At 35.7% G+C, this 25,923-nt stretch overlaps 1 protein-coding gene across 3 annotated transcripts in view; it reads right to left on the bottom strand.

Annotated features, from left to right (window-relative positions):
- F13B (coagulation factor XIII B chain) overlaps nt 1-18,514 on the bottom strand; it is a 33,858-nt gene extending 15,344 nt beyond the window's left edge. Inside the window, exons 1-8 of one of the 3 annotated variants that reach the window (XM_045983550.1) lie at nt 18,248-18,514; nt 14,241-14,445; nt 12,392-12,577; nt 10,132-10,308; nt 9,577-9,753; nt 5,876-6,055; nt 5,606-5,791; nt 4,364-4,546 (exon numbers count right to left, since the gene is read on the bottom strand). In XM_045983550.1, the coding sequence (XP_045839506.1) occupies nt 4,364-4,546; nt 5,606-5,791; nt 5,876-6,055; nt 9,577-9,753; nt 10,132-10,308; nt 12,392-12,577; nt 14,241-14,355 (1,204 nt within the window). In that variant the 5' untranslated portion in view covers nt 14,356-14,445; nt 18,248-18,514. The remainder of the gene's footprint in view (nt 1-4,363; nt 4,547-5,605; nt 5,792-5,875; nt 6,056-9,576; nt 9,754-10,131; nt 10,309-12,391; nt 12,578-14,240; nt 14,446-18,247) is intronic. The other 2 variants (XM_045983549.1, XM_045983551.1) reach the window with 2 other exon arrangements.
- Nucleotides 18,515-25,923: the final 7,409 nt, after the last annotated feature.

The following is a 25,923-nucleotide window of genomic DNA, read 5'->3' as shown; positions in this document are numbered from 1 at the left end:
ACTCATGGGCATACTCTCTCTTTTTCTCTCTCTCTAAAATAAATAAATGAATCTTTAAAAAAATAAAAAATCATGAAATACAAAATGTATTTATTGTACAATATGTGTGAGAGACCTACCACTTGAGGTACATCAAAGAACAAAACAAAGATCCCCACCCTCATGGAACATACCTTCTAAATGGGGGAAACACACAAGGACAAGCAATAACTATAATAAATATATGGGTTTATAATTTATGGCTATATTTAAACCACATGCCATAAATTTGATGGGAAATGAGTAGTGGAGGGAGAGGAGGGCCTATAGAAAGGGATGAGGTAAGAGAAGTTACACTTTGAAGCCATGTGGTTGGGATAGGCCTAAGGAAAAAGTAGTATTTGTACAAATGAGTAAACATGGCATTTTCTGAGGGAACGGTGTTCCAGGAAGAGGAAGGTGTTCCAGGTGTTCAGGAAGCCCTGAGGTGAGCATACTTAGCTTATGTGATGAAGGGCAAGGAGACAGAGTGGCTGGAGTAGAATGAGATAGGGAAGATCAGTACTAGGAGGTTAAAAAGGTTCATAAAGTCTGGAACAATAATTCACAGATGGAAGATTCTGCTTGTTATTACACCATTTTTCCCATTTGTAGTGAGAATACTTGCAGTTCCTAAGGATAAATAAGATGTACCGAACTCTGCCTCTTGGCCTGATGACAGTAAATGATCTTCATTCAGTATTTGCTTTGATTTATTAGCACCAAGTCTATGTGTCTAGAGGCAATTTTTCCAGAAACAGCATGACAGATTTCCTTAAACTTTCCAGTCTTTGTCCTCAGAGATGACTGTACTTCCATTCAATGCATTATCAGTCACATCATCAAAAACTTAGTATCAAAAACCTCTATGAAAATATGAGGGCAATAGAAAAGTTATAGGTAGACGTATTTGAATTTGAATGGGAACAGTAGCTTAGGAATGACATGGAATAGAGAAACCATCAAGAAAGAACTAAGGACTTAAAAGTTAAATATATATACACAACATAAATAAAATAAAAGGAAAATAAAAATGGTTGCAATATACATTGTTGTATCTTGCATCATTGTCAAATGAAATCATATAATTTATATAAATAAAACTTTTATTACAAGTATGAAAAATTAAAGTCATTGAAAAAAAACCACCTGTGGCCACTAGAAAATAAAAAAAAAAAATGCTCAGTTGAGTAATACTTAAATAAGCCAAATCAAATATAACTGGGGGGAGGTGGGATTGGGAGAGGGGGAGCGGGCTATGGACATTGGGGAGGGGAGGCGAACCATAAGAGACTATGGACTCTGAAAAACAACCTGAGGGTTTTGAAGGGTCAGGGGTGGGAGGTTGGGGGAACAGGTGGTGGGTAATGGGGAGGGCACGTTTTGCATGGAGCACTGGGTGTTGTGCAAAAAGAATGAATACTGTTACGCTGAAAAAATAAATAAAATGGAAAAAAAATATAACTTAAATCAACCAAATCAAATAAAAATAAACTCAGTTGATTAGTACTTAAATAAACCAAATTAAAATAATTTTAATTGTTGGGTTAACAATATATGATTAAAATATTCAAGTTGACAAGGATTATGAAAACTACGACATTAATCCACTGATGGTAGAGTTGTAAATCAATTAACTTTCTGAAGGACAATTTAGCAATTAACAGAAAAATAATTTAAATTCCAGATCTTTTTGAACCAGAAATTCTTCTTCAGAAAATCTGAAAAAGGGGCTTCTGGGTGGTTCAGTGGTTTAAGCCTCTTCCTTCAGCTTGGGTCATGATCTCAGGGTCCTGGGATCGAGCCCCCCATCAGGCTCTCTGCTCAATGCGAAGCCTGCTTCCCCCTCTCTCTCTCTGCCTGCTGCTCTGCCTACTTGTGCTTTCTCTCTCTCTCTGTCAAATAAATAAATAAAATCTTTAAAAAAAAGAAAAAAAAATCTGAAGAAAAGATACCCAAAACAAAATAAATCATGTGAAATAAATATATTTAATTTTAAAAATTAAAAAATAAAATGTTTTTTATATGTGCAGACGTTTAGTAAAAAATGTATTGTTTGGAATATAAAAATGTTGAAAACGCACTAAACTTCCATCAAAAAGTGATTAACTTAATTATGACATATCTATATTACAGAAAACTAGGTAGCCATTAAAATGTATATGTAGAGGTATATCAAACCATGTTCATAATATAGTTTGTGGGGAAAAATGAGTTACATAGCCTCTTGTGACAGCATATATTTTTTGGTAAATAGGTGTTGTATGTGTGTGTGTTTGTGTGTGTACAAAAAGGTTTAGAAAACCATTATCTAAGTCATTAACACCATTTGTTTCAGCCCAAATTACTGATATTTTCTGTTTTCTTCTAGTTGCCTCTACATATTTATCAACTTTTGGTAAATAACAATGATTTGCATTTATATAGTTTGAAATGCTAATATTTGTAATTACGTGACTATTTTATTGTAACTTAGAGAAAGTTTATGATACCATTACCTGTTTGCAAAAGTCACAATGTAACAAGTTCGTTGCAACTGTAGTGACCAATTACACTGCAATTACATGTAGTTCTGACTAGCAAAGTTAAAAAATGAGGCAAATCTCTGTTTCTCAGAGTCCACAGTCTCTCATGGTTTGTCTCCCCCTCCAAATTCCCCCCTTCATTTTCCCCTTCCTTCTCCTAATGTCCTCCATCCTATTCCTTATGTTCCACAGTAAATGAAACCATATGATAATTGACTCTTTCTGCTTGACTTATATCACTCAGCATAACCTCCTCCCGTCTCGTCCACGTTGGAAGGCAGCTATGCTCACCACTATACCACCAATGCCGATTCCCATCCATGCTGATGCAAAAGTTGGGTATTCATCATTTCTGATGGCTGAATAATATTCCATTGTATATATGGACCACATCTTCTTTATCCATTTGTCTGTTGAAGGGCATCTCAGCTCTTTCCACAGTTTGGCTGTTGTGGACATTGCTGCTATGAACATTGGGGTGCATATGGCCCTTCTTTTCACTACATCTGTATTTTGGTGGTAAATACCCAGTAGTGCAATTGCTGCATCTGGTAATGGGTATTAAGGAGGGAATGTACTGCATGGAGCACTGGATGTTATATATAAACAATGAATCTTGGAACACTACATCAAAAATTAATGACATGCTGTATGTTCACTAACATAATAAAAAATTAAAAATTAAAAAAATGAGGCAAATCTATAGGCTTGAAATGAAAGGTGAATATTTATGTTCTGAAAGTTATCTCAACTTACATATTTAGATAGCTCCCTTCATTCTCCACTTGAATCATTAAAGTAAATTACACTATGTTTCAATCTAAAATATACTTAATCACAAATATGTTTTTATTTGCTGAACAAAATAGAACAAAGGTGACCATTTAAGTGAGGAATTGACAGCCAAGAAAGCTATTAACAATATCCTCTACCAAGGAAAGAACTGGATTGATTATTCTCTCCAAATGGCATTCTGAGGACAATAGAGAGAGAGACATTGAGGCTATCAGTTAGGAGAAAATAATCAGTCACTAAAATTTGAATCTACTTAATGCCACTGAAATGTGCACTTAAAAATGGCTAACATGGTAAAGCTTTGTTGTTCATATTTTACCACAATTTTAAAAAATAGTAAGTAAGAATAGTTTTAGACTCTCTGATATTGGATTTTCTGCTTACAAAAATGAAAAGGAAAAACACTTGGAAAAAAAGATTTATACAAAAAACATCATTTCCATGCAATAAAATGTTATATAAAAACCACATAAAAATACAAACATAATGGTATAAGAAATTCAATGGGTTGTTACAAAAGGAATAAGTTCTAGGGATCTAACGTATATAATGGTGACTACAGTTTACAATTTTTTTTTTAATTTTTTTTTTCTTTTTTACAGAGAGAGAGAGAGAGATTACAAGTAGGCAGAGCAGCAGCCAGAGAGGGGAGGAAGCAGGCTCCCCGCCAAGCAGAGAGCCCGACACGGGGCTCGATCCCAGGACCCCGAGATCATGACCCGAGCTGAAGGCAGAGGCTTAACCCACTGAGCCACCCAGGCGCCCCTACAGTTTACAATTTTGTTTTGAATACTTGAATGTTGCCAAGAGAGTAGATCTTAAATGCACTCTTAGTAATGACAAGAACAACAGTGATACAACTATGACTATGTGAAGTGAAGGGAATGTCAATTAACCTTATTGTAAAACATATATGTGTATCAACTCACTGCATGGTATAACTTAAATTCATATGTTATATGTCAATTGTATCTCAACAAAGCTGGGAAAATTTTTTTAAAAATACAATGTATTCTCTGTCTTACCTAAGCAAATAGGTGGGGATGACCATCTTCCTTGTTCACAATGAGATACTTTTGCTCCACTCAGTAAGTAATAGTCATTGCATCTATATTCTACTGAGGATCCTGTTGTGTAGCTTGCTAACAATCCATCAACAACAGCCCCATTTATTATGTCAGGTGGTGACTTACAATTCTCATTATTTTCTAAGAAAAGAGGTTATTTTAAAATTAATATGAATTTATAACAACAATGATATCATATAGTTACTTATACTATTGTACCTCATTATTTATATTATATAGTTTAGGACAATTGTTTTCTAAATTCTCCAGAAATGAGAAAAGTGCTATTCAGACCAAATATTTAAAAAATTCACTTAGTAAGAATAAACAGCAAATGTTTTACCAAAAACACATATGCATATCTGTCACTTTTCTTGCTTATGAAGGAATCATGACACAAATATTCTTAAAATGTATAGAAAGGTAAACAATGACCTGAATATTATGGTCAGTTCTAAAACTACCCTTTGTCATCACCCACTTTTATTTTTTAATTCTCATTCTTTGCATTCCAGATCTTAGTCAATCCATGGATGACATTGTCCACTTTTTCTCTTTAGTTTTTCTCCTACTCTTCTCATTTCTTTAGCATCCTTAATAGCTTTTCTCTTATGCAATAAATATCATAAGTAAACATGTTTGTGGAGCTTTTTCTAGGAGAGATCAAGAAATGAGAAGGGTAACAGGAAGGGCAGCACCCGGGAGTGGCAATGTAGCCCGGTTGTGCATGTTAGTGAAACAAAAGACCAGGTACAGGTCTCAGAAGGGTATCGGGCTCAGACTGGCCAGATACGTAAGTAATATCAGAAGGACTGACCCAAAAGCAGGAACAGAGTGCGCTAATATGACTTTGCAGGACATGAAGGGAGAGGAAGTAGATCATGATTATGGCAAGTCACCCAACTGACTATTACTATGTGCTTTCGCTCAAGAGTCCTGGTGTCAGCAGATCAGAAAACAGTGTTTAGCACTAACATATATTGGAAAAAAATTTTTTAGTTTCCCGATTCTTTATATTGAGTCAGCTTCTGCAGAAGGATGCATATGCACAAAAAAAGCAGCAGAGTTGCTGCTGAATCAGGGTGTTTTATAACTTTTCTAAGCAGTAGTCTCTTGCTAGAAATATATAGATTAAATAAGGAAAATGAAAAACTTTTACACAACAGGCTTAGCTATTGCTGGTAAATGTGGCATACACACCAACACACTCGGGAGGACGAGTCCACTTTCCACGTTTACAAGTTATTTCTGTTGATCCTCGGAGACGATACCCACTTTTACATTCATACGCCACTTTATCCCCATTGTAATAAATCGTGGAGTGCAGGTTTGCTGTGCCATTCTCAATGATGGGTGGGTCCCCACAGGCTGTTTTCTCCTTTTCTTCTGAAAAGAGACATTTCGTATTACACATGTGTATAGCTGCACACGCAGACTTCATTGTAGGGAAAACTGATAAACGTTGCTAACCTATGCATTTCGGAGGTTCTGTCCATTTTCCATTTTCACAACGTATTTCTCCTGATCCCTGTATCTCAAAATTAAGTTCACATTCTATATGAACTGTTTCTCCATGACGATAAGTTGTTGAATATGTTTGAATTTTGGAGTGTAGAGGCAGAGGTGGAGGAGGACATCGGTTTCTTCTTCCTGATATAAAATATCACCGGAGTTAGTCATAGAATTACAAAAAATAATATGTAGATTTAATAAGCACCATTCCTAGATCCAAATACCATAGGAAGCATGGTAGGCAGACCCTAGGGTCACCCATTGAACTCCACTTTTGATGTTTTTAATGCTCGCTTCCTTGTGTGATAACCTTCCCCATAAGCAGGAACTGTGACTTGCTTCTAACCAATGAGTGCAGCAAAGATGATGGGAGTATGTGATTACATATGCATGATATGCAACATAGTATGGTAAGGCCATTCTTGCTGAGAGACTGTCTCCCTGCTGATTTTGATAAAAAGCAAGCACCCACACTGTGAGCTTCCAAAAAGGGGATGATACAACAAGACAAGGGGCAAAGGGCTGCCTCCAGATGGCAGCCGAGAAGAAATTGAGGCTCTCAGTTCAGCTGTCTGCAAAACACTCAGTGCTACCAATAACCACGAGTTTGAAAGCAGATTCTTCCCCAGTCCAGCCTCAGATGAGACAGAAGTCCCAGCTGACACTTTAATTGCAGTTTGTTCAACAGGAGTGCAGAGGAGCCAGATAAGCTAGGCTCAGACTCCTACAAAAATTGTGAAATAATACAAGTGTGCTTTTTTTTGTTTGTTTGTTTGTTTAGATCTTATTCATTTATTTGAAAGACAGATCACAAGTAGGCGGAGAGAGAGGAGGAAGCAGGCTCCCCGCCGAGCAGGGAGCCCCATGCGGGCTGGATCCCAGGACCCGAGATCATGACCTCGTGATCTGCCGAAGGCAGAGGCTTTAACCCACTGAGCCACCCAGGCGCCCCTACAAGTGTGCTGTTTTAACTTGCTAAATTTGTAATGCATTGTTATGCACCAATAGAAAACTAACAAAGCAAGCAAATCAAAACAGCATTCATTATCTCCTCTAATCCTAAAATAACTATTAAGCAAGGATAATTATTTCTCTCATAGATAAATAAACTGAAATTTCTGACGTAAATAAATTAACTATTAAGTAGTGGATCTGTTCTTTTTTTTTTAAGATTTTTTTTTAAAGATTTTATTTATTTATTTGACAGACAGAGATCACAAGTAGGCAGAGAGAGAGGGAGGAGGAAGCAGGCTCCCCGCTGAGCAGAAAGCCTGATGCAGGGTCGATCCCAGGACCCTGAGATCATGACCTGAGCCGAAGGCAGCGGCTTAACCCACTGAGCCACCCAGGTGCCCCTTTTTTAAGATTTTATTTATTCATTTGACAGACAGAGATCACAAGTAGGTGGAGAGGCAGGCAAAGAGAGAGGAGGAAGCTCTCTGCTGAGCAGAGAGCCCGATGCGGGGCTCGATCCCAGGACCCTGGGATCATGACCCAAGCTGAAGGCAGAGGCTTTAACCCACTGAGCCACCCAGGTGCCCCATGGATCTGTTCTTGTACCTATGACTACATGAATTAAATCTGTTCTTCAGTATTCTAAAACACAGACTGTATTAATGTCCTATTGCTGTTGTGACAAATTATTACCATTAAGTGGCTTAAAATAGCAGAAATTTATTCTCTTACAGTTCTGGGAGCCAAAAGTCCAGAATTCATTGGACTAAAATCAAGTTGTCAGGAGAGCTGCATTCCTTCTGCAAGGTTATGACTCAGCTCCTTTGCCTTTTCAAGCTTCTGGAGGCTGCATGCCTTCGGAGGCACATGACCTTTCCTCCTATTGCTCCAACCTCTTGCTTCTATTCCATTGTCACATCTCTATTCCTCTTTTGGAGTCAAATTTCCCTCTGCCTCCCTCTTATAAAGAGGCTTGTGATTATATTGAGGGTCCACAATTAGACCCTCAAAATAATCGGAAATTATTCCTACCTCAAGATCCTTAACTTTATCACATGTGCGAAGTCCCTTTTGCCATATAGGTAAGGTAACATTCATTGGTTCCAGGGATTAGGATATAATTTATTTTTATTGAGCCAACTGCACTGCCTACTCTACATCTAATGACTATTTACTAGAGAAAATAATAGGCACGTTGGCATGCTAATTTGGATGGGGGAGTAGAGTAGATATTAAGCAGGTTTGCAATTTATTTCTGTAATAAAATGCTACAATTTGCCAACTATCTTCTTCTCTACTGTTAGACCAAGTCTCTTGGGCAGGACTGGAAAATTAAAAACAAAACCAAAAACATTAATGTTATCATTTGGTGCATTTAAAGAGTTAGGATCATTCTGGGCAATCTCATCTCATACCCCTGGTCATCTCCCTCTTTCGTCCCTCCCAAAATTTGTTTCAAATCTTCGCCCCCTTCTCCAAGTTTCCACTTTCCTGTCTTTCTCTTGTTGATCAATAATGATATTATTTTCTATACTACAGAGTATATATACTCTCCATCCCCTCCAATCCTCAAAATCCTATTTATCTTTCAGTTCAAATGATATCCATCACCTCAAAAAATGCTATCCCACATCATACCAATCAAAATCTTCAGTGTTTGTTCAAATAATTTATATTTGACTTTATTACATTTGTCACATTGTGTCAATTACCTTTTTAAATTTGTTTCCTCTGCTAGGCTTGGACTTTCTTCATATATCAGTAGGTATGTTTAAATGATGTGTGAATTGTCTCCCAACAGGTGATCATACTGTCTGCTTGAACATGTCCAGTGATAGAAACTTATCATAGACATTACATTTTAGGAACACTCTTACTTGAGGACCATATTTTTCATTTTTACTCTGGGTAATATTTTTTTTAATTTTTCTGTTCTTTACACCCACCATTTTGAAGACTGTATTTTCACATCAGGAAATATGTGGCCAACTAAGAACTCTCACAAAACCACCTGCGTGAGATAGTTGAATCTAGTAATTCCCAATAAGTAAAATGTATTCATTATAATAAGAGTTTAAAAGTTACATCCACTCTACAAACTAATACAACCTTTAAGATTTCTTAATTTTTTCTTAAATTTCTTAAGATTAAATATTGCTGAAAAATATCTAGCAATGATTTAAAAGACCATATTTATTTTTAAAAATATCATTCAGCATAATACCCTCCACGTCATTCCACGTCATTGCAAATGGCAAGCTTTCATTTTTTTGATGGCTGAGTTCTCATAAGTCAGTCAGAGAAAGACAAATACTGTATAATTTTACTCATATGTAGAATTTAAGAAACAAAACAGATGGACACAGGCGAAGGGAAGGAAAAATAAAATAAGACAAAAAGAGAGAGGGAGGTAAACCATAAGAGACGCTGAATTCTAGGAAACAAACTGAGGGTTGCTGGAGGGGAGGTCGGTGGGGGGATGGGGTAACTGGCTGATGGGCATGAAGGAGGGCACCTGAAGTAATGAGGACTGAGTGTTATATGCAACTGATGAATCACTAAAGTCTACCTCTGAAACTGAAAAAAAAAAAAAAAAAGCACTCAGGACAAGAATTAGATAATATCAGAAACATTTTTTTTCATAGAAATTAAGCTAATTAAGACATGATATTTTATTTGTATGAGTGTGAAATTTTAAAAATTACCTTCACATACAGGAGATGCTGGGTACCAACCGAAGTTATAGCACTGAATTAAGTCAGATCCACTTAGATAATAATTTGTATGACAGAAAAACTGAACTACATCACCTTCTTCATATGTTTGCTTTATAGGATGAAAATAACCATTTTCTATTAATCTTAAAGGAGAGCACTTTAATTCTAAAAATGAAAGCACAAATAAAATTCAAAAATGTATTATTTTTTCTGTTGAACACAATTCACCTACGTATATACCACGTCTGGAATAGAAATGAGTAAATTTGCCATATTTTTTTACACATAACAAAAGCTTGCCCATTCCTATATTTATTAAATATCATTAGGCTTATTCTAATTTAATTATCTGAGCAAAGAGAAATCCTTTTCCACGTGAGAGCTTTAAATGATCAAAGCCTGTGATCAACATAATTAAAACCCAAAGCAAAAAAAAAAAAAAAAGTATGAAAAATGAAACATGAGTGTGACAATTTATATACACTACTGGATGAGAGAAAGTTTTTTAAATGAGACTAGATTGTCCTTAAAATAAGAACCTACTGGTACATTTTGGTGTGAGAGACCATCCATATGTGCGGCATTCTACCTCCTCTGTCTTCTTTCCCCCAGTTGTGTAGTAACCAGTAGCACACTCGTACTGTATTTTGTCCTTCACTCTGAACGTTTTCTGCGTTGTGGAATAATTTCCATGATCTAATTCAGGGACCAAGCACGTTTCTAAAAAAAAAAATCAACTTTATTTATTTTCTGAACTTTATCACTAATACTATAATATTAGAAATAAATCTCAAAATGTATTTTCACACTGAAGCATATTTGGCCAAATCAAACTTCAGCAAAATTGAAAAATAGCCAGTTTGCCTTTGCATCTCTAGTTCCTGTTTTTGTTTTTGTTTTTTTAAATATATCTTGTGTCTTAATGCCACCAGTCTTCTATTCTTAAAATTCTGGTCTAGTATACTTGGCAGAAGGCCACAATTCAACTGAAGGCTTGTACAGTGACAATTTTTTGAGTCTGTGTCATTTGAGGACTTATACAATTTAAGCAACTAACAACACACTAACAAAGTATACATATTCAAATTATTGGATTATTTTAAGTATATCTGATATTGATTTACCAATAAAGATAATGGTCATTACCTCAAATTCCTCTCTAATAAAGGAATGAGCAGTTTATATATGTTGTGAGAAATAGGCTTAAGGTTTTTTTCATCCTATTCCATTCCATTCCATTCCATTCCAGTCTCTTTTTTTTTTTTAAGATTTCATTTACACACTTGAGAGAGAGAGAGAGATCCCAAGTGGGAGGGAGAAGCAGACTCCCTGCTGAGCAGGGAGCCGGACATGGGGGTCAATCCCAGGACCCCAGGATCACGACCTAAGCCCATGGTAGATGCCCTACCAACTGAGCCACTCAGACACCCCTATTCCATTCCATTCTTTCTTCATAGTATAAAGTAGGAACTGCTTCCACCTTTTAGTTATTGTGAAAATGTTGTGAGGAACATTGTTGTACGAGAGTCTGTTTGAGTCCCTGCTTTCCCTCTGGTATATACCTAGAAGTGGAATTACTGGATCCTATGGTAACTCTATGTTTAATTTTTAGAGGCACTGCCACAAACCCAAGTGTTCATCAATGGATAATGGATAAACAAACTGTCTATAGATGATATGTCTATCTATATACACACAATAAAGTATTACTTAGCCATAAAAAGAACGTAAATTCTGAAGCATGCTACAAGATAGATGAACCTTGACTACATTATGCTAAGTGAAGTAAGTCAGACATAAAAGGATAATACTCTGTGACTCTTCTTATACAAAGTACGTATAATAAGGAAATTAATAGAGACAGAAAATAGAAGTTACCGGATACTGGGGTAGGGTGGGGAATAGACGGGCTTATAGTTTAATGGGTATGAGCTTCTGTTTGGGTTGATGAAGAAGAAATAATGGTGATGAAGAAGAAATAATGGTGATGGTTATACAACATTGTGAATGTACTTAAGGCTACTGAATTGTACACTTAAAAATAGTTAAAATTTAATGTTCTGTATATTTTACTGCAATTAAAAAAAAAGATCAAGGGTTACCAACGGTTGGCAGAAGGAAAAATGGATGAACAGGTGGACCACAAAGGATTCATAGGGCATTGAAACTATTCTGTATGATATCTCAGTGGTGGATGTGGATACATGTCATTATACATTGGACAAAATCCACAGCATGTATAACACAAAGAATGAACCCTAAAGTATGAACTTTGGTTAATGCAACAAATATACCACACTAAATGCAAAATGTTAATAATAGGGGAAATCAAATGTGGCCAAGGGCAGGAAGCAGTATATGGGAATTCTCTGTACTAGCTGCCCAGTATTTCTGCAAATCTAAGACTGCTCTAAAAATAAGTGCATTAATGTTAAAAAAAATTAAATAGGAACTAGTAGAGTAGGTGAGTTGTGGGAGTTGGGAACTCGTGGGTAAAGGAAACACCAAACATTTAAGAAAAACAATATGATAACTTCTTGCACTTACAGACATACAAAAAATCAATTACATTAAATAAAAATGACTATCAATATAAGACAGTACTAGCCTCACAGTCTTTTATCTTCAGTTTTAGAAAATGATTCTTCCTTTTTGTAGCCCAAAATTTTTTAATAATAAGCATTATGACAAAAATATGCCCTCATAATTGTTAGAAATATAAGCAGAAAATTATGAATTAGTCTAAAAGAAAGGCAATCAGAATTAATTTTACTGATTTAGGAAATGATTCTTAAACACATACCATGTTCCTTCCTACAGGCAGGTTGAGAAGACCATCCATCAGCAAGACATTGAACTACTTCTTCATCCTTTCCTCCAGTGGTTTTATATCCTGAATTACAACCATAACGCATGTTCTCTTGAATTTTGTACATTAATTTTACATCAGAGATGTAACCATTTCTTAGCTCAGGCTTAACGCATTTTTCTATGGGGAAAAAAATCTCTGCTTAACTTGGTGAAATTAAACTTGTCTTTTACTTACTTGTAAAACTAAGGTAAAAGTTTAATAGTTTTCTTGGAATTTAAAGGACAGAGAAAAATTTCACTCCAGATATTCTGAATCAAACTTCTTAAAAAATTTATTCAACTTGACAATGACATTCTTTGTATTTATTAACTTCAGTTCTTATTGTGACTCCCACACATATCACATCTACTTTTAGAAAACATAACAGAACTCTTCCCCTAATTGTCATTAATGACAAATAGAAGGCATTTCATTTGGATTGACTTCCTAATATTTAAATCTACTGTGTTTGACAATTTTTAATGCTGTGTAACAAAAGCGCCTACCTAACTGATGGGTCCTTAAATAAGTCTGCAGTTACCTTAACATGAAAACTTCGTTCATTTTTTTCTAACTCAGCAAACAATCACCTAGCCACACAGTAAGTCTGTATAGCCTGTCCCGAGTCAGTCCGTGTAGACCGTGACTGAATCATAGACCTGTTACTCAAAACCTTTGAGTTTGCAATTATTTTTTAGCAGATACTTGCAACAGTGTTGTGTTAGATAATAAATTTACCTCAGCACTGAATAGCTCAGTAATTTTTTAAAGCCCTACTATTAGACCCTCATAACAAGCCAAGAACTATCTATGGATTATCTCAGTGAAGCAGGTTTATGCCCATTTTATGGATGAGAAGCTTAGACTCACAATGCTCTCTTCCCAGTGAGGGAGCAGAATTCAAATACAGGCAGGTTAACCGCAGAGGTTGTATCTTAACCATTAGACTACATGCTAAACCTGAGTTCTTCCTTCTGGCTCCTATTTCAAAGCTCTTGCTAATGTTTCATTTATTTTTAAGCTCTATATATTAATAAATCTTTCTGTGGTCTGTGTTAATACTAAAAGTGCAATGCTTAAATTTATGGTCCATTCTCAAGTCATGGAAATGTTAATTATCCTACATGGATATGCTCACTATACATACCAAGCACTATCATACTCATTTCCTCTTCTAAATGAAACCTCTACTCTGTAAAACAGAGCTTAGAGAGCCCTTTCTTTGTTCAAGAGAGGTCAGCTGAACTAAGGGAAGCCCATTACTAGTTTGACTATAGGGTAGCCTGGCATGAAATAATGAGATGAACCAATCAGATTTCCCTTTATCTAAATTTGAACTCAAAATTCAGAAAACACATTTTTCTGAATCTGGGGGAGAAGGAGTTGGCACACAAAGAAGAGAGAAGTTTTTCAAATGACAAAACACTAGAGTAACAATCGTATTCTTCCTAAGTCCGGTGTTGAGCATTTTTCTGGCTTCCTATGCACTATTATCTGTATAAGTTCCTCATTCCTTAAAGTAACTCATTTGCATCTGTTTCTTACAGTATTATAATACCATTTTCAGTAAGTATCCATATTCTCTTTACAGGTACTCTAAAGAACAAAGACAATAACATTTTAATAAGAAATACTATTTACAGAATTTCAGAATATGCCTTCATTTTGTAAAAGAAAGAATGAATGGGCTGGTTATTTGTACTTATCTACCAAAGGTTTCATCACCCACCAGATTTTCTTGCACTTTTATGAACTGATCTCCTTAAATATTATAAATATTTTGTGGACACAGCCCACACACTCACTGAAGCAACGTGGTTCTGGAGACCAGCCCTCTCGGGTGCACGTGACTCGTGTCTCTTGTTTCCCAGTTTCAGTTGTATAACCAGCCAAGCAGGAAAATGACAGTTTTTCATTTATTCTCATTGGAAAGTAATAGCTTTTAAAAGAATAGTAATATTGGGCAATCCGTCCATTTTCCACACTAGGAAGACCACAGGGTTTCTCTGAAATGAGTAAATATCAAGCTGAAAACAGAAAGGTATATCTAAAACCATAGGCTGTGTGATCAAATGGTAGCAAATTTTAAAATTCAACTTGTTTGAAGCCACTTGGACCAGCACTTATTTTTATTACCTCACTTTTTAAGGGACTTCTGTGGCAATAGTTTTTCTTTTTTTCTTTTTTTTTAAATTTTTTTTTAAAAGATCTTATTCATTTATTTGACCGAGAGAGATCACAAGTAGACAGAGAGGCAGGCAGAGAGAGGGAGCGGGAAGCAGGCTCGCTGCTGAGCAGAGAGCCCAATGCGGGACTCGATCCCAGGACCCTGAGATCATGACCTGAGCCAAAGGCAGCGGCCCAACCCACTGAGCCACCCAGGCGCCCTGTGGCAATAGTTTTTCAATAGAAATTAATCTACTAGCAACCCTAATAACCAATAGTCAGAATAAAACTGGTCAAGCCACTTCCTCAGGGAAGTTTTCCCTAGCTTTGTAAAACAGCATTTTCTAATAGAAATATAATGCAAGCCACATATGTAATTTTAAAATTTCTAGTAGTTACATTAATAAAAGGAACAGTTGAAGTTAATTTTAATAATACATTTTATTTAACCCATTAAAATGTTTAAAAGGTTTTTCATTTTTTTTTCTTACTAGTCTGAACTTGAGTATATTTATACTTGCAGCACTCCCAACCTGGACTAACCACATTTCAATAGTTGTATGCAGCTATTGGCTACCATATTGGACAGCAGAGTTTAGAGTAGATGAAGTTCCACTTAAGATACACAAACCCACAAAATGTTGAAATGAATGGCTTTTTAAAAAAAAGAAAAAGACAGACAACTAATTAAAAAATAAATAAAAGACTTGAGCAAGAGCTTTTCAAAACAAGAAATATATATGGTCACAGGCTTCATAAAAAGTACTCAGCTTTCTTCAGCAATATTAAAGCAGAATATACACGTAGTATTTTTTTAAAAGCACTCATCCCTTATGAACACTGATGCAAATGTTCTCAGCAAAACACTAGCAAACAGAATTCAGCAGCATATTAAAAGGACCAATGAGCAAGTAGATTTTATCCCTGGAATGCAAGGATGGTTCAACATGTGAAACTTGGTCAATCTTATACATCACATCAACAAAATGAAAGAAGGAATAAAAGTATTCTTCTGTCCACCCAACAACATGTAAAAGAATGTTCATAGCAGCACTATTCATGTAGTCCCAAACTGGAAACAAGCCAAATGCCCATTCATGGAAGAAAAGATAAACATATTTTAGACATGCATTCAGTGGAATATTACACAACAATACAATGCTGAATATCATGCAGCAGTGGTGAATGTTGGATAGTGAATCTCACATATTATTCAGTGAAAGAAGCCTGTCACATGTAAGTAAACATTACATGTACTGACATAAATTTTTATTGAGGTATAATTGATGCATAACACTTTATTAGTTTGGGTGTACAGCATAATGATTTCACATATATATTTGCACATATTGCAAAATCATCTCACAATAAATCTAGTTAACATCTGTCACCACACACTTATAATTTTTTTTCCTTGTGATGAACACTTTTAGGATCTGCTCTCTTAGCAACTTTTAAATAGACAATACAGCATTGTTAACACACATGTGAACACATACAGGGCAAATTGTAACAAAGAAATAAGGGGATAAGGGGATTGTAGGATACATTCATTAAGAGTTATTTGTGGCTAGAAGGAAATTAGAAGTAATGATATGTCCATCACAAAGAAGATGGATAAGTAAAATATATGAAACACTATGTGCAGTTAAAAGCAACAGGATAGATTCATCAACACGGAAATATATTTAAATGGTAGCAAGTAAAACAAAACAGTAAGGAGATCAAACTGATGGCAAGCTTTCATTTATGTGAATATAAAGCACATACACAAAACAAGGCATAGTTCAGAAAAATAGTGACATATATATGAATATGTCAAATACACAACAGTGGCTCCCAGTTTGATGCTAGAGGAAATGGAATTCAGGGTCAGGGATATAGGGAGGAAATGTATAAATAAAGCAAAAGTGGAACATGTCATAGGCCAATGATGACTGCATGCTCTAAAATGAGAGGTACCATTAATTCAATTCTTGCCCCTAATGTTCCTAATGTGGTGAGGGAAAGCATGGAAATATGAGATTATGGTTAGCTTTTTTGTCTGTTTGTTCGTTTGAGTAAAAGGAGATTATAACCATATAATAACTAGGAAGTTATCTGGAAAATGCAATGTCTTCTATTTAAAAGATTTTATTTATTTGTCAGAGAGAGAGAGAGCACAAGTAGGGCACATGGCAGGCAGAGGGAGAAGCAGGTTCCCCGCTAAGCAAGGAGCCCGATGTGGGACTCCATCCCAGGACCCTGGGACCAAGACTGAGCAGAAGGTAGATGCTTAACTGACTGAGCCAACTGAGCCACCCAGGCATCCTGAGGAAAATGCAATGTCTTCGTGGTATATAGATGTAGAGAATTATATCAGCTGATTTTTCCCTATTTAGAAAAATAAAACCAAAGGAAATAATTCATGCAAAAATTATTTTATTGTAGAATTGAATGTATCAAATAAGATGAATTCTACTTATTTCACTTTCATAATTTTAACTGCAGAAACTTTTTTGGTAGGAAATTTATAGTAAACTATTAGCGAAAAGGCAATTATAGGGACGCCTGGGTGGCTCAGTTGGTTAAGCGGCTGCCTTCGGCTCAGGTAGTGATCCTGGCATCCTGGGCTGGAGTCCCACATCGGGCTCGAGGGAGGGAGGGAGAGAGGGAGGGAGCCTGATTCTCCCTCTGCCTCTGCTGCCACTCTGCCTGCCTGTGTTCTCTCTCTCTCTGACAAATAAATAAATAAAATCCTTTAAAAAAAGGCAATTATAATTCATAGGATATTTTATCTCAACAAATTTCCAAAAGTGTTTATTTTAGAAAAGTCTTATTGCTGTGTGGTTTCCTCATTTGTATATTCACTCTTGCTGACACCTAATTATCCTTTCTTGTTTCTTATCCCTACAGCCTAATAACACTATTAACTATTCCTAAATAACCCACACTTGCACATTGCCTGTCTCACTCACACTTATTCACACACCAGGCCATCTGGCTATAAAGATTTCTAAGAGTTAAGGAGTCCATGTGTACTGGTTTGTCTGCACAGTCCTAACTTACACTGTTGTCTCCTATAACTATTAATAGAGTTCCATTTCATCCTCAAAAGTGTCTTTATCTGCATAATCAATTATACAGTCTTCCTCCTAATCACTAAAAAATTTCAACCAATGAATAAAGTAGGATAAAAATCAAAGGGTAAAGATTCCAAAATCTTGATGATTCTTGGATATTTCTTTTTCAGATTTCCAAAACTAAGCTCTCACTTTATGAACAGAGAATTAAAATTGTACAAGCTATGCAGCATTAGGAATAAATTCTAGTATGAAATTAGAATTAAGGTTAACATATGACTTCTAATCAGTGGTACTGCTAGACTGAAAACCCTATGCCACAAAACCTAGAGATACAAAGCTGTTTTCTTCTTTTTTGTCTTGTGTTGTTTTTCTAAGTTTGTCTTTATAAGAATAGTTTACTAGTTATGTCCAAAGGAAAAAAAAATCTGCCTAAATATTTATAACAATTATAAGAAGTATGCTTTTTATAAACCTGATATGCAAATGAAAGACAATTGATAAAAGTTCAAGTTAAATGAATGTTAGAATTTCCCTTGATAATTTTTAGAAAATAAAGATTATGAAAAATTAATTTTACCTTCTGCATAGAGTTCTCCTGAGATGATTAATATGATGATAAAAGCCAACTCTTTCGTCCTCATCGTCAATGGTGTGCCCAACAAAGATTTTAACAATTCTAAAGCACTAGGGACTCATAAGTACACAATACTTTGCCTGAAGAAAAAAGTTAATTATTTACAACCTCTGTCAAAGTGTCTTTGAAACAAAATTTATATTTCATTTAAAATATTTTCAAATAATACTAAAATAACATAACTTTGTTAATTGACAATACTTTTCATGCCAGAGTCCAATAAAAACGTGATAACTTATATAAGGGCAACAATAGCAGTAGCACAAATCATTAACTCAGACTGCATAAAATCAAGGTAAATTTTCAACCTCAATTCCCTAATTGTAAGTCCATGGAGTAAAGTTCACCTGTGGCCATTGATTTCTTTGCCACCATTGATCAAATGGAGAGATGAACTTAGAAACGTGAGATAATGGATACCTCATGTGTTGTCTAGGTTACATTTCTTTTTTTTTTTTTTTTAAGATTTTATTTATTTATTTGACAGACAGCAGAAGTAGGCAGAGAGGCAGGCAGAGAGAGAGAGAGGAGGAAGCAGGGTCCCTGCTGAGCAGAGAGCCCCATGTGGGGCTCCATCCCAAGACTCTGGGATCATGACCTGAGGGGAAGGCAGAGGCCTTAACCCACTGAGCCACCCAGGCGCCCCTAGGTTACATTTCTTAAAGAGAAAAATGACCTACTTGTTTCAAGCAATGATAAAATTATATTATTGATAGTAATGTCTAATGTTTAGTGTTTGTAATCTGTGGTGGGTGATGAAATCAGCACTGTGCTATATTATCATTCATATTGAAAAATGTTTTGAATGATCACTATATACCAGGTTATGCTCTAATCTTGGGTATACAGCAGTGGAAAAAAAGATTAAAATTACTGTCCTCATGGAGTTTACATTCGAATGGGTTTTAATTAAACTATAAAATAATCTAGTGAGGTGAGAGCTGTTATGATTTTCATTTTGTAACTTTTTATTAAAATAAAATATATTCAGAGGAAAGTACACATGCCATAATAGCACAGAACAATGAATCCTTACCAGGTGAACACATTTCACAATAAGAAACAGAATAGACCAACATCTCATAGGTTGTGGATTGAGTCCCACATCTGGGCTCCTTGTTTCATGAGTAGTCTGCCGTAATGATTCTCTTCCTCTTCCCAGCCCCCACCAGCACCCCTGTGAGCTCTCTCTTTCCTTTCTCTGTAGCCATGGTATTTTATAATGCTCCTTTGGCTTAATTTTTAACCAATGAATATAAGATAAATCCTTGTGAACAGTGTCAGGTAAGTACACAACCTCGTTTTTTAAAAAAAGACTTTATTTGAGAGAGCGCGCCCACATGCACGCTTGCAGTTGTGGGGGAGGGGTAGAGAGAAAGAGACAAGCAGACTCCCACACAGAGCAGGAGCTGGATTCAGGCTCAATCCCAGGACCTTGGGATCCTGACCTGAGCTCAAGGCAGGTGTTTAACTGACTGAGCCATCCAGGTGCCCCACAACTTCATTTTTTCCCAGAGAGTTGCCATGTTATTCCAATCACTTATCAAATAGTTCATGCTTTTTGCCACTGATCTGAATTTCCACCTTTCTTTCATGCTAAACTCTTGCATGCTTCAGCATCTACTCATGTTTTTTAGCACTATACTTTTAGCTACCCTAGCTATAGAACATATGCGAGCATTTAACAAATGTAGTCCTTATACTATAGTCTTTCTTTGCAGAAATTTCCTGTCTGGTGCTGCTTGCTTATTTACTCGTGATGTACTACGGGGTTAAGAGGAAGACTTTGGAGTAACTCAGCTCTCTTATAATCTCAATATCCAGATTGTGACTTTGGAAAATGAGAACTCATTTGTACGTACATTTCTACATTTCTAAAATAATGATAAAAATAGTAGCTACCTCAAGCATGTTGTGGAAATTCTGCTGAGGGTAATTTAGTACTCCACATTTTGCTGATCCTTAAAAAAAGTCACTATTAAAAATGGTTTTAGAACAAAATCCTAAGCCAAATTTCATATACATTCCAAGGAAGTATATCTCAATTCAGGGGGAAAAGGGGTAAGAATACATTTAGTGGAAATAATAAAAGATAATAAAGATAAACTTATAGATGTGTCATTCTTTCTAATTCTCTTCCCTTCTTTTTTCCTTCATTATCTCTCAAACTCACCTGTCAATAACAAAACTCTAAAATCTCTCTACTTCATACAGTATAAGTTATTTCTATAACTGAGTATATTCTATGAACTACATACATACTTGACAAAATACCATTTCTATCCAATATTTTTCCAAAATTGGCATATTAGGGATAAACAATGAAAAGTTTGGCTCACATATCTTATTTGTATCTCCTGTAACGTTTGCTTAATACCTGCCAAAATACACTTACAAGATTTTAGGACACCATGGCTCTTGTACCAACCTAGATTTTACCCAGTAGAGGCATGCTCAGAAAAAACAGATGTGAAAAGTGAATGTCATAAAGCAGAAGCCACATTTATGTTGGTTCTACCATTTTGCCTAATTTGAACAGTCCTGGGAGCACATGGCTTTAGTGAAATTGCTGCAGCAGAAGCCTGAGACTCTTGTGTTTCACTTCATGGATGTAAAAGGACAAGTTATGGAGTATTTACTGCAGATAGCCAATACAGTAAATATGGTATGGTCCTGAGCCCAGCATTGTGAGGTGTCTTCCTGATTCAACTTCAAGATCATGACAGCAACAGCAGATGCCCAGGCCAGTTTTGTAGTGTGCAACTAGGAGTACTGGGAGCATATAGACATGTGGGGCAACATCAAAAAGGATATCATACATCTAATTGGAACCCCAGTATGACACTGATAGAAATTAAGGGAAAGGGAAAATCTTGATATTATTACAAGGAAAAAAAACCTACATTACTTTCAAACAAGCAATAATAGGACTGATAAACTTTTTAACATAAGTGATAAAAACAAGGAGAAAGTGGAATAACATCTTTAATTGTTAAATGAAAATTACTGCCTATCTAGAATGCTATAACTACTAAAAATATTTTCAAAAATAAGTGTTTTCAAGTAAATAAAAATGTAAAGAGTATGTTAGTAGTAGAACTCCACTCAAAGAATAGCTAAATGCAGTGTTGTAGACTAAACGAAAAAAAAAAAAAAACATGAAAATTCAGGAAGGAAATAAGAGCAAAGAATAAGGGGTAGAGGAAGGAGCTTAGGTCTATGGATAAATATAAGAGAATATTAACTACACAAAAGAAAACCAATAATGCTTACATGGCAAATAAAGACATAGAATTAAAATATATGGCATCAATAATGTAAAAGCCAGGAGTGAAGAAATGGACTCAATGTGCTCTGTTTCTAGAACTCTCAAGGAAGTTGTAGAAGTAATAATGCCTACTTAATTATCAACCTCAAGGTTCAGTACTAAAATTCTAGGTTAACCACTGCAGAGTAATGTTAAAAAAATGTGTAACTAATAGATTAAAGGGATAAAAGTAATCACAAAAACCTCACATTTGATTATCCTAATTAAAGATAAGAAAGTAGAAAAGAGGGACACCTGGGTGGCTCAGTTGGTTAAAGCCTCTGCCTTAGGCTCGGGTCATGATCTCAGGGTCCTGGGATCAAGCCCTGCATCGGGCTCTCTGCTCAGCAGGGAGCCTGCTTCCTTCCTCTCTCTCTCTCTCTCTGCCTGCCTCTCTGCCTACTTGTGATTGCTCTCTGTAAAAAAAAAAAAAAGAAAGAAAGAAAGTAGAAAATAAGGAACAAAAACTGGTCAGTCAGATATCTGCTTATGGTCCAGATGGAATAATAGGAACTGGATATACCACCCCACACCTGAAACAACATTAAAAAAAAAAGAAAGAAAGAAAAGACAAAAAAGACAAAACTTTAAAAACAATAGTTTTTAAGATATTGGAGATTAGGCAATGAAATGAGCCCTTGATCATCCCAGCCTGCTGCCTGAGGGTTTCCTGCCATGCTAGATAGTATGGTGGTCTTCCTGAGGTGAGGAGATGGAACTGAGAATTATGAAACCAAAGCAGGTAGGATTCAGAGTGCAAGTGCAGGAGAGAAGAGAACCATACAGACAGATCTGCAGAGCATCTACATTAGGTTTTTAGCTTAGCACTGACCAGAACATCCAAATGAAAACTGTATCAGAAGCCAAGGAAGGAATCACCTGAGAGGATTAAAGGGAAGGATGTCTGGAGTTCACTTGGAATTGGGGAGAATTCCTGTTCTCACTAGTCAGAGTGGATCTCTTCATGATTTACATGGCATTAATAGTGCTCTGAGGTTTTTACCTCAGTAGCAGGGGAAAAACTGGTCTTGCCCAGCAGAGCTAAAGCAAGACCAGAAAAGATCAGTTTCTAGGTAAACCAACTGAATTCCAGAACAAACTCAAAAGGTTATAGGAGTACAAAATTATCCAATACATCAAAGATGTAAAATTCACAATGTCCCCAATGGAGAGAATGCAGAGAAAAGGAAATAATATTTGAAGAAATAATAGTTGAACATTTTCCAAATTTGATGGAAACCATAAGAACATAGATCAAAGATGATCAAACACTACAAAAAAGAAGCATAAAGAGAATTTCAGCTAAGCACAACATAACTGAATTGCTTAAACCTAGAAATAGAAAATTTTAAAGCACTCAGAAGAAAAACACCCCAGAGAAACAAAAACAAGAAGAGAGTAAACTTTTTGTCAGAAACACCACAAGCCAGAAAACAGTTGAAGCAACTTCTTTAAGTATAAGGGGGAAAAAAAAGAAAGAAACGAAAAAGAAGAAAGGAATAAGGAAAATCTGCAACCTAGAGCTCTATGCCCAGTAAAAATACCTTTAAAAAATGAGAACGAAAGAATAGATAAACAAAAAGACTTTTTCAGACATATACAAGCTGAAATTCTTCACCAACAGGCCTACATGTTGAATCATATTAAAGGAATTCCTTCAGGCCCAAGGAAAATGATGCCTGATGGAAATCTAGATCTACATAAAAAGTGAAGAGCACCTTAAAATAGCACCTAAGTTTAAAGATATTTAGATTATTTAAATCTTTTAAAAAGATATCTGATGGTTTAAAGCAAAAATGATGAAAATAACAATTTATTGTAGGTCTATAACATACTAAAAGTAAAATGTTGACAATAGCACAAAAGTTAGGAAGGCAGAAATGTAGTACATTATAAGGTCTTTCTTTATACTATATGTGAACTGTTTAATATCTACAGATGGATTGTGATATGTTGAAGATATTTACTAAAAACATGAAAGTAACCAAACAAACATAACAAAGACTTACAGGTAATAACCAAAAAAGTGGTTAAGCTGGAATCATTAAAAGAGAAAGAAGAAGCAGAAGCAGAAGCAGAAGCAGAAGCAGAAGCAGAATCAGAAGAAGAAGAAGAAGATGAAGATGAAGACGAAGACGAAGAAAAGAAGCAGCAGCAGCAGCAGCAGCTATTTAATTAATCCAAAACCAGCCAGAAAACAAGAAAAAGATGATTATGGGGGAAGCAGATGGGATGAACTGAAAATAAACAGCAAGAGGACAGATTTAAACTCAGCCATCTCAGTGCTCACATTAACTATAAAAAGTCTAGATATCCAAATTAAAAGGCAGAGATGGGCTGATTGGATTAAAATATAAAGGCCCAACTGTATGCATTCAACAAGAAACCCATTTTACACATATATACATATAGGTTAAAAGTAAAATATGGATAAATATACCATACCATAGTGGGCTATATGGTGGCCCCCAAAAGATGTGTCTATAGTGTAATCCCTGCAGCTTATGAATGTGACCCTTTTTTCCAAAAAAATTTCTAATTACATTGCAGATATAATTAAGTTGAGAATCTTGAGATCCTTCTGGATTAGCACAGCAGGCCCTAAATCAAATGACAAATGTCCTGTAAGAGAAGGGAAATTATACAGAAGAGAAGACACTGTGACCCCGAAGGTTGCAGAGATTGAAGTGATGTGGCCAGAAGCCAAGGTACCTCTGGAACCAGCCAGAAACTGGAAAAATCAAGAACAGATTCTTTCCCAGAGTCCTCAAGAGAGGGTGCAGCCCTGCCAGCACCTTGGTTTCAGATGAATGGTCTCCAAAACTGTGAAAGAATACATTTCTGCTGTTCTAAATCAGAAATTTTGTAGTAATTGTTACAGAAGCTCTATGAAACTAATATACATGCTAACAGTGATCAAAAAAGAACTGGAATATAGAATATTGTAAATGTAGTCAACGCCAATGAACTTAAAATGATCAAAATGTTGTTTTATGATACGTGTATTTTAACACAAATATTTTTAAAATTTAAGAGAGAGAGGTAGAACAGGAGTTGCTATATTAAGTCAAATAAAATGGATTTTAGAACAAAGAATATTACCAAGGTTAAAGAAGTTAATTCCACAATTATAGAGTGATCAATTTATCTAGATGACATAATCATCCTAAAGATTTCTAAACTAATAGGAGAGCTTGAAAATATATGTGGTCTAATCACTTTTTCTTTTTTGACTCATGGGGAAATAGACAAATCCACAATTATAGTCCAAGGTTTTACTAATCATCTCTCAATAACAGACACAAGTAGAGAGAAAACCAGTAAGCATACCAAAGTCTTGAACAACACTATCAGCCAATTTGATTTACTTGATATTTGCAGTGCCCTCTAAATGATAGCAGGATAGACATTCTTTTCATGTGCACATAAAATATTTATCAAACAGACCATTTTCTGGGCCATAAAGCAAGCCTCAATCAATTTAAAAGAAGTCAAGTCATAAAAAATGCTAGAGTGGGATTAAGTTATTAACTTCTAACAATGATATCCAGAAAATTTGCAAGTATTTGTTATTTAAACACATCTGTAGGGATGCCTGGGTGGCTCAGTTGGTTAAGTCTCTGCCTTTGGCTCAGGTCATGATCTCAGGTTGTTGGGATCGAGCCCTACATCAGGCTCTCCACTTAGCCGCAAGTAGGCTTCTCCCTCTACCTCTGTGATCTCTCTACTTTCACGCTCTCAAATAAGTAAATAAAATCTTTTTAAAAAAATAAACACATCTGTAAATAATCCATGGGTCAAACAACAAGAGATCAAAAGAGAAAGTATTTTAAAGTAAATGAAAATGAAAAACATCGTATTAAAATTTGTGAGACACAGAAAAAGCAATACTGAGAGGTAAATCTAAAGCACTGACTACTTATCTTAGAAAACAAGGATTTCAAAACAATGACTCACCTTCTACTTCAAGAACTAGAAAATGGGGCACCTGGGTGGATCAGTTAGTTAAGCGTCCTCCTTCAGCCCAGGTCATGATCTCAGAGTACTAGGATCAGACCCCACATCATCTGGCTCCTTACTCAGTGGGGAACCTGCTCCCTCTGCTGCTCCCTCTGCCTGTGGTCTCTCTCTCTTAAATAAATAAATAAAATCTTAAAATAAAAAAGAGTTAGAAAATGAAGGCCAAATGAAATTGCAAGTAAACAGGAGAAATTAATAACTGATCTAAATTTCCTATGAAGATGCAAAGGATCTAGAATAGTCAAAGCTACTTTGAAAAAGAACTTGGAGAACTTAAACTACTTGATTTCAA

The sequence above is a fragment of the Meles meles genome, chromosome 17 (assembly GCF_922984935.1).
Source record: "Meles meles chromosome 17, mMelMel3.1 paternal haplotype, whole genome shotgun sequence".
Classification (NCBI taxonomy): domain Eukaryota; kingdom Metazoa; phylum Chordata; class Mammalia; order Carnivora; family Mustelidae; genus Meles; species Meles meles.
The sequence above is the reverse complement of the archived record's forward strand: the minus strand, read 5'-3'. Positions and strand labels throughout refer to the sequence as shown.